General features: G+C 42.1%; 1 protein-coding gene across 1 annotated transcript in view; it reads left to right on the plus strand.

The window, feature by feature from the left end:
- nbr1b (NBR1 autophagy cargo receptor b) overlaps nt 1-14,195 on the plus strand; it is a 41,068-nt gene extending 26,873 nt beyond the window's left edge. The window contains exons 19-24 of the mRNA XM_069175603.1: nt 940-1,057; nt 1,391-1,500; nt 1,869-1,954; nt 2,043-2,115; nt 2,848-2,941; nt 6,268-14,195. Coding sequence (XP_069031704.1) covers nt 940-1,057; nt 1,391-1,500; nt 1,869-1,954; nt 2,043-2,115; nt 2,848-2,941; nt 6,268-6,441 — 655 coding nt within the window. The 3' untranslated portion in view covers nt 6,442-14,195. The remainder of the gene's footprint in view (nt 1-939; nt 1,058-1,390; nt 1,501-1,868; nt 1,955-2,042; nt 2,116-2,847; nt 2,942-6,267) is intronic.
- Nucleotides 14,196-15,753: the final 1,558 nt, after the last annotated feature.

Genomic DNA, 15,753 nt, shown 5'->3' on the forward strand with positions numbered 1-15,753 from the left:
TTGCGTGTTTTCATCACGTGTTTTGCATGTTGTCATCACGTGTTTTGCATGTTGTCATCACGTGTTCCGTGTTGTCATCATCACGTGTGTTGCGTGTTGTCATCACGTGTTGCATATTGTCATCACGTGTATTGCGTGTTGTCATCATCACGTGTGTTGTCATCATCACGCGTGTTGCGTGTTGTCATCATGTGTTGCATATTGTCATCATCACGTGTGTTGTGTGTTGCCATCATCACACGTGTTGTGTGTTGTCATCATCACGCGTGTTGCATGTTGTCATCATCACGTGTTGCGTGTTGTCATCATCACGCGTATTGCGTGTTGTCATCATCACGCATATTGCGTGTTGTCATCATCACGTGTGTTGCATGTTGTCATCATCATGTGTTGCGTATTGTCATCATCACACATATTGTGTGTTTTCATCATCACGTGTTGCGTGTCATCATCACGCGTGTTGCGTGTTGTCATCATAACGCGTGTTGCATGTTGTCATCATTACGTGTGTTGCGTGTTGTCATCATCTCACGTGTTGCGTGTTGTCATCATCATGTGTTGCGTATTGTCATCATCACACATATTGCGTGTTTTCATCATCACGTGTTGCGTCATCATCACGCGTGTTGCGTGTTGTCATCATCACGTGTGTTGCATGTTGTCATCATTACGTGTGTTGCATGTTGTCATCATTACGTGTGTTGCGTGTTGTCATCATCTCACGTGTTGCGTGTTGTCATCATCACGTGTGTTGCGTGTTGTCATCATGACGTGTTGCATATTGTCATCATCACATTTGTTGTGTTGTCATCATCACATGTTGCGTATTGTCATCATCATGTGTATTGCGTGTTGTCATCATCACGCGTGTTGCATGTTTTCCAACATGGCGGCTGAACGTTACCTTCCCCTGAATCCCTCTTCTTCGTCCCTCTGCAGCTCTGCTCTGTCCCAGCCTGATGATATCCCAGCTGAGACTCCCACAGACCCATCATCTGACCACCCGGGCAGCACCGCTGAGGAGCGGGAGCCGGGTGAGGTGGGTGAGACGGGTGAGGTGGGTGAGCTGGGTGAGACGGGTGAGGTGGGTGAGACGGGTGAGGTGGGTGAGGTGGGTGAGACAGGTGAGGTGGGTGAGACGGGTGAGATGGGTGAGGTGGGTGAGGTGGGTGAGACAGGTGAGGTGGGTGAGACGGGTGAGATGGGTGAGGTGGGTGAGGTGGGTGAGACGGGTGAGGTGGGTGAGGTGGGTGAGACGGGTGAGGTGGGTGAGGTGGGTGAGGTGGGTGAGGTGGGTGAGACGGGTGAGGTGGGTGAGGTGGGTGAGACGGGTGAGGTGGGTGAGGTGGGTGAGACGGGTGAGGCTGCTGCAGCGTCTCCGGGGACGGAGCTGTCCAGAACCAGCAGCGCCAACGACATGCTCTGCACGTCTCAGACGCTGGACGACGAGCCGCTGACGCCTGAAGTGGTGACGCCACCTAAAGCCGCCATCACGCCGAGGTCAGCGTTTCTAACCCCGTTATTGTTTCACTGGATTTTACCAACACACAGCCATCATTTAACTGCAACCAACATCTTAAGTTAAATACATATATTTATATTTAGTGCAGCTTTAACTTTGTATTCATTTTCATTTCAGATTATGTTTGCATGTTGGTTTACTTTGATAGTGAGGGTACAGATATGAACAGGAACTGTAGGGAGGAAGAGGGGAACAGCCCAGACGGAGGGAGGAAGAGGGGAACAGCCCAGACGGAGGGAGGATGGCATGTGGAACACAACTACTATCTTGTGTTTGTAGCACTGGTTGTAAATGACTCGTAAATGGGACAGAATTATCCAACTGTGTGATTGTTGACATCGTACAGGCTAGAGAGCAGTGGAGAAACACAAGGTGGTGCTGATGCTGCCGTGGACGGCGACGAGGCCTCTGAACTGTACCAAACGGAGGACGGTGAGCACGCTGAAGCACCAACTCTTATTGTTGACATGTTTAAAGTGAACTGATGTGAGTCCAGAAAAATGTTGTCGTTGCCACGCAGCCGCTGATCCCGAAGAAGAAACTTCTACTGAAGATACTGAGAACACAGAGGAGGACAATCCTGAGGACCCTAGGTATCTCACACACACACACACACACACACACACGCACACATACTCACACATACTCACTCACACACACACACACCACACACACACACACATACTCACACACACACACACTCACACACACACACACTCACACACACTGTAGCCACACTTCCTGTTCTGGGCTGGGAGGAGTGTTTTCTGCTGGAGTCCATCTGGTTTGACGTGTTGTGCATTCAGAGATGCTCTTCTGCCTGTGTCTGAAGTAATGAGTGGTTTTTAGTTCGTGTTCCTTTCTGTCAGTCTGGTCCTTCTGACACATTCAAAAGTTCCTTAAATCACTTTTCTTCCCAGCTTGAGTAGATCCTCTTGACGCATGTCTACATGCCGAAATGAGTTTCAGACATACAGTATGATTGGCAAAGTAGATATTTTCTTCAATGAGCAGTTGACAGGATATATTCAAAGGAGTGTCCATCCATCTAACTCGCAATCAAACCTGTGGGCCTGTTGTCATTCTACTGCTCATCGGTTCTCTGACGATATACAAATTGCATAAAATCAGTTCTGCAAGATACAAACAAGTAACTCGTGTCATTTCTTTAGTTTTACCTTTTGTTTTATCACACTGAAGATGGCTTGGTATCATTAAATGGCAGAAATTCACATGCCAATCAATAGTTATCACTATGTAAAAGAGAATTTATTTTGTATTTTTTTCTAAAATGTTGATTTTGCAAATGTCTCTTCTCTCCTCAGGCATCCAGGCATCACCAGCGGCCTGGTGAAAGGAGCTCTGTCAGTAGCTGCCTCGGCCTACAAAGCCTTATTCACTGGACAAGGACCCACTCAGGTGAGCAAACAGTCTGCATCTAACAACCTGTTATCCTTACTACAACCCCCGTTTCCAAAAAAGTTGGGACGCTGTGTAAAATATACATTAACACAAAATGCAATGATTTACAATTCATATAAACCCATATTTAATTGCCAATAGACCACAGACAACATATCAAATGTTGAAACGGAGACATTTTATTGTTTTATGAAAAATATCTGCTCTTTTTGATTTGATGGCAGCAACACGTTTCAAAAAAGTTATGACAGGATCAACAAAAGATGGAAAAAGTATAAAGATTAAAAACAAAAAAACAAAACACCTGCTGGAACATCTGACAACTAATGACGTTACCATGGCAACAGATCAGCAACATGATTGGGTATAAAAGATGATTTCAGAGAGGCGGAGTCTCTCAGCAGTGAAGATGGGGAGAGGTTCACCACTCTGAAAGACTGTGTTGGAAAATAGTTCAACAATCTAAGAATAATGTTCCTCAAAGTAAAACTCCAAAGAATTAGTGGATTTCATCGTCTACGGTTCATAATATCATTAAAAGATTCAGAGAATCTGGAGAAATCTCTGAACACAAGGGACAAGGCTGGAAACCAATATTGGATGGTGGTGATCTTCAGGCCCTCAGGCAGCACTGCATTAAAAACACACTATTCTGGAGTGGAAATCACTGCATGGGCTCAGGAACACTTGTGAAAACCATCGTCTGTGAACACAGTTCATCGCTGCGTCCACAAATGATGTTAAAACTCTCCAAAGAAGAAACCAGATAGAAACATGATCCAGAAACACCCCCGCCTTCTCTGGACCGAGATCATTGAAGATGGACTGAGGTGAAGTGGACAACTGTCCTGAGGTCTGATGGATCACAATCTGAGATTCTGTTTGGAAATCATGGACGCTGCATCCTCCAGGTTAAAGAGGAGAGGGACCATCCAGCTTGTTATCAGCTCAGTTCTAAAGCCAGCATCTGTGATGGTACAGGATGCATTAGTGCACATGTCATGGGTAGCTTGAACATCTGGAAGGAAGCATTAATGCTGAATGATATATTCAGGTTTTGGAGCAACATATGCTGCCATCCAGACAACGTCTCTTTCAGGGAAGGTCTTGTTTATTTCAGCAGAACAACGTCCAACCACATTCTGCACGTATTCCAACAGCATGGTTCTCTAGTAGAAGAGTCCGCTGATAAACTGGCCTCCTGCAGTCCAGACCTGTCAATCATTGAAAACATCTGGAGCATCAGGACATGAACAATACAACAAAGGAGACCCTGAACTGTTGAGCAGCCGAAATCCTCTATCAGGCAAGAATGGGACCACATTTCACTTTCAAAACTCCAGAAACTGGTCTCCTCAGTTCCCCAACATTTCCAGAGTGTTGTTAAAAGAAGAGTTGATGCAGCTCAGTGGTGAACATGATCCTGGAACAACTTTATAGAGACGTGTTGCTGACATCAGATTCAAAACAACCATATATTTTTTATAAAACGTTTTATTTTGTTAGTTTCAACATTTAATATGTGGTTTTTAGTCTATTTGCAATCAAATATTTGATTTATGTAATTTACAAATTATTGCATTCTGTTTTTATTTACATTTTACACAGTGTTTTGGAAACAGGGTTGTACATCTGTGTAGTTTGGTTGTTTTAAGGTCGTCTTAAGGTACAAAAGCTTTGGATATCCCAATTCTTTTTTTGCCATCCCGAGCAAAGATTTTTAATATATTAGATATCTGCAGTTACTGAGGCTGATTTGCTACTTTTTTTTATTTAAATATGTTCCTGTTACTGTAAATTATGCCGCACTTTCATCACCTCTTATCCTCCAAAATAAGGCAGTAAGCTTTGCTCCTGACCTTCGCAGTAATGCTGGTTACTACTGTCAGTAATATGTCAGCTAGCCAGACATGCTAACATAGTCTCAGGCCTATAGGTTAGGTTAGGCTAGGTTAGGTTAGGTTAGGTTAGGTTAGGTTAGGTTAGGTTAGGTTAGGTTAGGTTAGGTTAGGTTAGGTAGTTACTTTATTAATCCCCGAGGGGAATTTTTTTCGCTACAGCAGCATACAGGAAGCAATAGATAATAATAGAATAATAAAAAGCAATAAAATAGCAGTAAAAAATATTAAATATAAAATGCACAGTATATACAGTACAGTATATATCTATATATATATTATATACAAACAACCAAGAAACACAGTCAACAGTGTTATTGTTGTGTGATGGATTTTGCCAGAGGTGAGTTATTGTACAGTCTTATTGCGGTTGGCAGGAATGATCTCCTGTATCAGGAATGATCTCCTGTATCAGGAATGATCTCCTGTATCAGGAATGATCTCCTGTATCAGGAATGATCTCCTGTATCTGGAATGATCTCCTGTTTCTGGAATGATCTCCTGTATCAGGAATGATCTCCTGTATCTGGAATGATCTCCTGTATCTGGAATGATCTGCTGTATCAGGAATGATCTCCTGTATCTGGAATGATCTCCTGTATCAGTAATGATCTGCTGTATCAGGAATGATCTCCTGTATCTGGAATGATCTCCTGTATCAGTAATGATCTCCTGTATCAGGAATGATCTCCTGTATCTGGAATGATCTCCTGTATCTGGAATGATCTCCTGTATCTGGAATGATCTCCTGTATCCGGAATGATCTGCTGTATCAGGAATGATCTCCTGTATCTGGAATGATCTCCTGTATCAGGAATGATCTCCTGTATCTGGAATGATCTCCTGTATCAGGAATGATCTCCTGTATCTGGAATGATCTCCTGTATCAGGAATGATCTCCTGTATATGGAATGATCTCCTGTATCAGGAATGATCTCCTGTATCTGGAATGATCTCCTGTATCAGGAATGATCTCCTGTATCAGGAATGATCTCATGTATCTGGAATGATCTCCTGTATCTGGAATGATCTCCTGTATCAGGAATGATCTCCTGTATCAGGAATGATCTCCTGTATCAGGAATGATCTCATGTATCTGGAATGATCTCCTGTATCAGGAATGATCTCCTGTATCAGGAATGATCTCCTGTATATGGAATGATCTCCTGTATCAGGAATGATCTCCTGTATCTGGAATGATCTCCTGTATCTGGAATGATCTCCTGTATCTGGAATGATCTCCTGTATCTGGAATGATCTCCTGTATCTGGAATGATCTCCTGTATCTGGAATGATCTCCTGTATCAGGAATGATCTCCTGTATCTGGAATGATCTCCTGTATCTGTCCTTGTGACAGCGGAGCTGGAGGATATGATAATCAGTAGCAGGTTTCCTGGGACTAATCCGATACTATTCCCATGCAGCCTCCAGTAGACACGTCCACCCAGGACACCATGATGGCTGTGCTGGTTGAGATGGGATTCGGGGACCGGCCGCTCAACCAGCGGCTTCTCAAGAAACACAACTACAACCTGCTGGACGTGGTGAACGAGCTGGTTCAGATGACTGACAATGACTGGTACTCCACACGCTACTGACAACAGAGAAGTAAAGGAGGAAGGAAAACTGAGACAGAGAAGTAGATGAAACACAAGAAATGATGCAAGTAGAATGAGGAGAAGGGAAGACTGGAAGAGAGAATTTCATCTCTGCTCATCTACCTTTTTATCTTCCTCCTTCTGTCCATCTCCCCTCCGATTGGTTCATTTGGACGGAGGGTAAATCTTCTCTGAGTCTGTCAGGGGATAAACTTCCTGGGATCCTGTACGAGACCATCAAATACTCACTGTCTGTAGTATTAGTTTTAGCGTAGGCCTTGATAGTGACAAGTTTCCTGGCACACAGAGGTGAAGTAAGATGCACTGAAGGTCTGAAAAGGAGCTACATGCAGCGTTTCCACCAGTTCAGACCACCTTTTATTGGTTTTGAGAAAGAAGTATAAAAGCTTAAAAAAGTGGTTGTTAACATCAAATTTAAAACTATAGTGTGGGACTTTTACACATAAATAAATGTCCATTACAATCAAGCCTTTAACAGACAAGTTAATGCGATGCTCATTAAAGCCACCAGGTGGTGCTCTCTGTGTCTGCTGAGCAGAGCAGGCCCACACTGGCACCCATTTGAATTTTAAATTAAACCCTAAACCAAATTGAATGAAGATAAGTTAATGTGACTGTTCCAGACTTTTTAAAAGTGATCAGTGACGAATGGATGAAATTCTTACAGTCGTCATTTTGCTGGGTTTTCATGCATTTCATTTTGTTTATCCACATTTTACCGCCACAGTGGGCGCTGTAGACCAAACTGCTGTGGAATCCATGACACATTCATGTGTCGGCAGTGTTTATGGAATTACTCTCCCTGGCTGAAGGAGGAGACAAAAGTTCCACACTGCAGTTTTAACTTCATGAAGCAAGCTCAAGTTGTTAGCTGCAAAAGCTAAACAGTTCAGTTAATTGAAGCAATTCAGCAGATGTCATCCTACATGTAAGATGCAGGTACTGTGCATGTACCAGCATGAAGAAGAGAGTTGTGGTAAAAGGCTGCAAGTAGCACCTTCCTGAAGTAAGTAATAAAGAACAAAGCAGTAAGATATGTCAAGTATTTACATGGAAGTCAGAGAAAGTTGGACTCACGCTAGTCACAGACTGAATTTATCATCTACTTTTGCCAAAACACCAACTAACAGAACATTTACATGCTCTTAATGAGACATTCAATTTGCAACAGAGTTCTGTAGCCATAGTTTGACTGGTTTCAATGAGGTTAGTAAAGGCTCCGCCCACCGGCTAACACGGTCACAGTAGCTCTCTGCATATTTAATTCAAAGCTACCATCCATAGATATTGAAACCATTGACCCCTGTCTTACCACCATCGTTGTCATGGGAACGCTACACACTCATGCTGATAAAAATGTAAGTATACCATGGGCCTCGGGGGTTGGTGTAAAGTGATCATCTGTCATCATTTAGGTTAAAGTATCTTATATGTTATTATTATTTTTGTTTCATAACTTTTGTCCATATCACTGGAGCATATACATATCTTACACACCCATCCTGTACTGTATGCAGAACATGCTGTCGAAGAGTAGATGACCACTGAAGGCAGAAAAACCCTGATGGGTAGTTGTGGAGGATTATTGGGAGTATAATATTTGCACTACAAGACGCAGAGACCATTCACTCAACATGAAAATCTTCCTCCTACTGACGTCCTCCTCTTTCATATGTTGTTGCCTTGACATTTGCACAACTTTTTTCTCTGAACACTTTAGCTAGCTCTCTCAATCAGTATTTTCTGTATTGCCTGAACCTCCCAGAGAGACTAAAGGTTGCGGTAGACATTGAAATAACATCTTCATTAACCAGTCAGTTGATTCCAGCTCTTCTGAGTGGCCACATTTGAAGGTTGAATGGTATTTTTGATGACCTTCACAGTATTAAGACGGTATGATTATCCGATTGTCTGCCTTGTTGAGTTGTGAAGTCTCCACAGGAAGTCGCGCGTTAGCAGCAGCTCCGCTGCTCCATCTGCGTCACACAGGAGGTGTTCACACACATTCAGCTGTTGAAGTTTAGTTATGTTATTTAAAAAGATGAAACAAACATTTGATGGTAAAAATAGGCTAATGTTTGGTCTATGTGGCTCGATACGCCCGTTAGTGTGCTTTCAGTCTAATTCCTTCCTTTGAATCAAAGTCTGGTGCATTTGCCTGTTTGCTTTATTTGTGAGAAAGTGTGAAAGATGTCAACAATCCCATTAAGACAGCCCGGTAGCCGAAAACGGACCAACTAAGGGTCTCCCACAAAAGCAAATCATTTGGTGTCCATGGTAACACATACAGGCTTCAATACATGAGATTTTTGGATTTTGTGCGACACATTTGAAAAAGAATTTAAACAGACGTGTGCTGAGCACATGTTCGTAGCTTCTGTAGTCTTCACGTAAAATGTGCCTCTTTTACATCCTCTGTCTGTTTGTCATGATTCAGGCGGTCCAGAGCTGACGATGCAAGCTACCCAAACTCTACAATGAACGAACTACCTGTCACTTCATGTGACTCTTCATTCCTCAGTAAATACAAAAAATAGAGCAAAGCATCAGATTTTTTCAGATGAACCAAACATCATGATGTGACAGATGTCAGATGATCCAGATCTTTACAAGAGGTTGTTGAAGTGATTGTTTAGTTTGACCTGAGAGGTGTAAAATGACTTCAAAAAGCCATGTTGAATTAAAACTCTTGCATGGTCTCATTTTGTCAGCTGCTCAGTACTTCTTCAGCAGACACTCCTTCAGGATGTGTACATTAAGAGTGTGTACAGGAAGTCATTCCAAACTAATGGGAATGTGTGTAACAGTGTGAAGTGTAGATTGATCAAGATATACATGTGTGTATATATATATATATACTGTATATATACAGCCATGGAAAAAATTGAGACCACTTCAAAATGATCAGTTTCTCTGGTTTTACTATTTATTGGTATGTTTGAGTAAAATAACATTTTTTGTTTTATTCTATAAACCACTGACAACATTTCTCCCAAATTTAAAATTAAAATATTTTCATTTAGAACATTTATTTGCAGAAAATCACAACTGGTCAAAAAAACAAAAAGATGCAGAGTTTTCAGATCTGGAATAATGCAAAGAAGACAAGTTCATATTCATTTTTAAACAACACAATACGAATGTTTTAACTGAGGAAGAGTTCAGAAATCAATATTTGGTGGAATAATTGATTCTTGATTTCCAATCCCAGCTTCATGCGTCTTGGCGTCTCTCCACCTCTTTCACTTTGATGTTGGGAGACTTTATGACTCCTGGTCCAAAGATTCAAGCAGCTCGGCTTTGTTTGACGGCTGGTGACCGTCCATCTTCCTCTTCATCACATTCCAGAGGTTTTCAATGGGATTCAGGTCTGGAGATCTGGCCGGCCATGACAGGGTCCTGATCTGGTGGTCCTTCATCCACACCTTCACTGACCTGGCTGTGTTTCATGGAGCATCGTCCTGCTGGAAGAACCCTCCTCAGAGTTGGGGAACATCGTCAGAGCAGAAGGAAGCACGTTTTCTTCCAGGACAACTTTGTCCTCGGCTCGATTCATGCGTCCTTCACAAAGACAAATCTGTCTGATTCCAGCCTTGCTGAAGCCCCTCAGATCTTCACCGATACTCCACCACATTTCACAGGTGGAGACTCTGTGGCTCGTCGACCTCTCCAGGTCTCCGTCTACCCATTAGACCACCAGGTGTTGGACAAAGTTGAACATTGGACTCCTCAGAGAAGATGACCTTCCTCCAGTCCTCTCTGGTCCAATCCTTCTGGTCTTCTTCAAACCTCAGCCTGGCTCTTCTTTGCTTCTCATGATGAAGGGCTTTTTTTCTATCTTTGCCCAACTTCAGCCGTCAGGAGCCTGTTTCTCACCGTCCTCACCGTCCTCACCGTCCTCTTCACCCCAGCTGCTGTCTGACGTTCTTTTTGGAGGTCACTTAATGTCATCCTACGGTTGTTGAGAGACATTCGAATGAGTTGGTGGTCATCCCGGTGAGCGGAGAGTCGTTTTGGTCCTCTGCTGGTCTGTAGCTTTGTTGTCCCTAATGCCTGTCGCTTTGTTGTCCCTAATGTCTATAGCTTTGTTGTCCCTAATGTCTGTAGCGTTGTTGTCCCTAATGTCTGCAGCTTTGTTGTCCCTAATGTCTATAGCTTTGTTGTCCCTCATGTCTGTAGCTTTGCTGTCCCTCATGTCTGTAGCTTTGTTGTCCCTGATATCTGTAGCTTTGTTGTCCCTAATGTCTGTAGCTTTGTTGTCCCTAATGTCTGTAGCTTTGTTGTCCCTAATGTCTGCAGCTTTGTTGTCCCTAATGTCTATAGCTTTGTTGTCCCTCATGTCTGTAGCTTTGTTGTCCCTAATGTCTGTAGCTTTGTTGTCCCTCATGTCTGTAGCTTTGTTGTCCCTAATGCCTGTAGCTTTGTTGTCCCTAATATATGTAGCTTTGTTGTCCCTAATGTCTGTAGCTTTGTTGTCCCTAATGTCTGTAGCTTTGTTGTCCCCAATGAATGTAGCTTTGTTGTCCCTAATGTCTGTAGCTTTGTTGTCCCTAATGTCTGTAGCTTTGTTGTCCCTCATGTCTGTAGCTTTGCTGTCCCTAATGCCTGTAGCTTTGTTGTCCCTAATATATGTAGCTTTGTTGTCCCTAATGTCTGTAGCTTTGTTGTCCCTAATGTCTGTAGCTTTGTTGTCCCCAATGAATGTAGCTTTGTTGTCCCTAATGTCTGTAGCTTTGTTGTCCCTAATGTCTGCAGCTTTGTTGTCCCTCATGTCTGTAGCTTTGCTGTCCCTAATGTCTATAGCTTTGTTGTCCCTAATATCTGTAGCTTTGTTGTCCCTAATGTCTGTAGCTTTGTTGTCCCTAATGTCTGCTGCTTGACCTTGTTCTTATGAACCGTCGTCTTTGACATTTGAAGGATGGAAGCAGCCTGACGCTCACCGTATTCCTCTGCCAGTAAAACCAGAGTTGAACTCTTCTTTTCTCACTCAAAATTTTTCTTTTGAACTCTTTTGGTCAATAGTCACTTTTTTTAATTTGAATTACTTTGAAGGTACTACGAGCACCGTTTCTGCCATCCAGCTGGTCCTATTGTAAGAGGACAGTGATGACTACAGCACTGGTTGTTATACTTTTCTTCATTAAATAAGTTTTGATTCAGGTGATCACCTGATCAGTACCTCATTAAGTAGAATCAGGTGATGACCTGATCAGTGCCCAATTAAGTAGAATCAGGTGATCACCTGATCAGTGCCCAATTAAGTAGAATCAGGTGATCACCTGATCAGTACCTCATTAAGTAGAATCAGGTGATCACCTGATCAGTACCCAATTAAGTAGAATCAGGTGATCACCTGATCAGTACCTCATTAAGTAGAATCAGGTGATCACCTGATCAGTGCCCAATTAAGTAGAATCAGGTGATCACCTGATCAGTACCTCATTAAGTAGAATCAGGTGATCACCTGATCAGTACCCAATTAAGTAGAATCAGGTGATCACCTGATCAGTACCTCATTAAGTAGAATCAGGTGATCAGCTGATCAGTACCCAATTAAGTAGAATCAGGTGATCACCTGATCAGTACCTCATTAAGTAGAATCAGGTGATCACCTGATCAGTACCCAATTAAGTAGAATCAGGTGTTTCTGTATTGGAATTCAACAGACTGGAATGGAACGGCTGCCGTACACATAGAGATGCTGATTTAACAAATATTTAGAATGGTCTCTTCATTTTTTCCAGAGCTGTATAAATATATACGTATAAATACATATTTACGTATACACACACATACATCAAAGAATTGAGATTGTCTAAAATATTTTTGCTTTGAATACGTGAAGACTATTGTGTTTTTCGGCTTATTGTGTGGCGATTGAACTTGCTCTGCTGTGTTCGTGTTTTCTTTTGTAAATTGTACATTTAATTTAACTTTGTAAATGTTTTCAGTTTGGTTTGAAATTGTCTTCTTTTGTTTTTACAATGAGAAGACTTCAAAGATTTGAAATTGGAGTTGAAGACAAAAAACAGCACCTATAATCAATCTTGATCAAGTCAAACAACAGTTGTACATGCTGTGGTGGTAACTCTGCATTTTAGTTTTTTGTATTTTGGCTAAGCTGAGACTTCACCTTAAAAATGGTCTATCTTTAGATATAGCTAAACGTTCTATTAGGGAATTTGCTTAATTTTCATTCCTACTAAGGGTTATAGGAGGATTGATATCACTCCATTGTTCTGTGGAAATTGTTGAATTGTTGGGTTTCCCTTAATATTGCACTGAGGTCCTCTTGACCTTACTATGTAAAGTTCCCTGAGATGACTTATATTGTGATGTGGCGCTATATAAATAAAATAAAATTATATTGAATAGAATGTCTGTGCACCAAATATGAGGCTACCACAGCTGTGATCCCAGCTTGATATAAAGATATCCAAAGATACCAAAATCCACCTCCCTCCACCTGTAAAGCTCGGGCACCCAGGCGAGATATAATCCAGCACACAACTTCACCTGAAAGAACAATGTGTCATTTTTACACTTCTTTTCACTGTGGTTTGACCAAACCAAGGTGGCGTGATAAATAGTGTTCTGTAGGTGTTGTTAGGTATTTTTGACGCCTTCAGCCAGATCAGGGCGCACTGAAAGCCAGAATTTGTTGAACTTGAACAGATTAAAAATTTGCTTTGTTGTGTTTTTAAATAGCAAGAACTGTACATCAACAAATTACCATCATATTAAGACCAGACAAAGACGACCTCTTTTCCTGCTGAGGACATAGTGATCGACTACAACGAGATGAGCGTTGGAGCTGAGGGGCACCACTTCCTACAGACAATTTGCCACTTGGGATTTTAGAGCAACCAATGTGAAATGCAGTGTTAAGACACTTGTTTTTCCTCTGTAATGCGAACGTCTGTGGCTTTAGGTCACTCACACACTCACTGTTACTCGTGCATACATGTAGACTGCAATGGCTGCAACATCAATGTGTACATAGAGTATTAAAAGGTGGTAGATGAGGGGCACGGCCAACACCCCCAAAGAACACGGCATGCAGAAGTAAAAGTATGTGATTGACTTAACCCTGAGCAAGAGAGCCAGTCAGCATAGTGGCCAGGATTTGGAGTGTTTTTTCTATGGTTTTGACCTTCAAATCCCATTTTCTGGGCTTCAGCTTTTCCACTTCAAATCCCGAAATTCAGTTTCACAAAGGAATGCCTGTTGAGTTCATGCAGACAATCTTAACCAACAGTGGAATGTGATGTTAATAAGAACGGCAATGAAGTAGACCCAAAAGTTTGATTATACGTTTTGGTATTTAAAAAGGAAATGGGATTCTTTAGTAAACATATTTTTGTGATTCCTTTTTTTTAAATATATTTTAGGGATTCTTAAATTTGACCACAGTCCTGGGTTGCTAATTAATTACTGAACTCATCCAATCCAAACTCCCTTGTGACTAAATGGAACCTGGCAGAAATGTGCACTTGAAGAAGGTAAAGCGCTTCACATGCTGTTCTGTATGTCATTTTGCATTATTAGATGTGTATGTGTTCCATGAAGGTGGGTCAGGGGACATATTTTGATAATTGGGTATGGATGCCTGTAGAAGAAGTCAAGAGGAAAAGAAAGCTGGATTGTTTGAACTTTTTTTTCTGTGTTACACTTTATGGACATGGTTATGATGTACAAATAAATCTGTCTCCAATTAAAGTCATTACACTCATGAGGGGTTTCTGCTTCCATTCCTTTGTAATAACATGAGGTCATAGCATAGTCTGCTGTCGGACCAATGTATTTCACAAAAAAACATCTGTTTTGTGGTCCCTTTTATCTGGTTTGCTTTAAGGTACAATCAGAAAGTTCACAGACGGTTCCTGTTGCACATGAACGGAGCGCAGCACAGCACAGTCATCAGGGAACGGGGGGAAGCAACATCTTCCGCTGGTAAGTATTCCAAGTTATATCACAGTTACAACATGGGACGTCGTGTGCACCATGTACATGCATTCACCTGGTTAATTTTAAAAACACCGATGGACGGCGTCTAGAAGCCACAGAGGCTGACGGGGAGACAACAAAATGTAGGAAATGTAAAGCAAAGAGGGGAAAGATGAAGATCAGCATTTTCTTAAGACGTAGGCTACGAAGTTATGAAAACAAACACGTCTAAAATTACAATATACGAGTTTAACAGCCAACAAAAAATGAACTTCAGTGGCCGTTCATGTGGAGCCTTCTTGTGTACACAGTAAATATGAGTCCGTTGGAATGCAGCAACATCTCAAGGTAGGAATTAAAGACACCCAAAATGAAAGCCAAGGACTGCGTTCGAGTTGTACACTGGTTCCCTCCTCCATTTGTAGGGAGGATGGTTGGATGGATGGATGGATGGATGGATGGATGGTTGGATGGATGGATGGATGGATGGATGGATGGATGGTTGGATGGATGGTTGGATGGATGGATGGATGGATGGTTGGATGGATGGATGGATGGATGGATGGTTGGATGGATGGATGGATGGATGGATGGATGGATGGATGGATGGATGGATGGATGGTTGGATGGATGGATGGATGGATGGATGGATGGATGGATGGATGGATGGATGGATGGTTGGATGGATGGATGGATGGATGGATGGTTGGATGGATGGATGGATGGATGGATGGATGGATGGATGGATGGATGGATGGATGGTTGGATGGATGGTTGGATGGATGGATGGATGGATGGATGGTTGGATGGATGGATGGATGGTTGGATGGATGGTTGGATGGATGGATGGATGAATGGATAGAAATAAAACAACCAAAACATTTTTAAAAACAACACAATAAAAGTCAGTCAGCCATAATCTGGGTTAAAACAGGGTGAAGGGCTACAGGATTACAGAAAATGCAAACCGTCGATCAGTTAATAGAATAAATGAATAAAATAAAATGAGGAAGTAGTGCCGCTGATTATTATTGCACTAAGTAAACAGTTCCTTGATGTCGTGGACGTCCTGACGCAGCTAATGCACGTTAGAAAGTGAATAAATTGACAGTAAATAAATGTAAATAAGCATTTATACTGAAGCTATTTCCTATAATAAGAAAGCACATCTCTGCAATGGTTGTGGTTATTCACGAGTTGTATCTTTTTGTCCCTATTCACTAAAATAAAGTAATACTAAAAAAATATCCGCTGTCGTCATCAGTCAACAACACCTGAATGGCCAGTCCTGTGGCAGAGCGTGACGTCAGCGCTGCCAGCGTGGAACGTACGTCGCGCGACTGG

Source organism: Embiotoca jacksoni, unplaced genomic scaffold, assembly GCF_022577435.1.
Source record: "Embiotoca jacksoni isolate LCO1_2020_lvr unplaced genomic scaffold, fEmbJac1.0.p SCAF_69, whole genome shotgun sequence".
NCBI classification, from domain to species: domain Eukaryota; kingdom Metazoa; phylum Chordata; class Actinopteri; family Embiotocidae; genus Embiotoca; species Embiotoca jacksoni.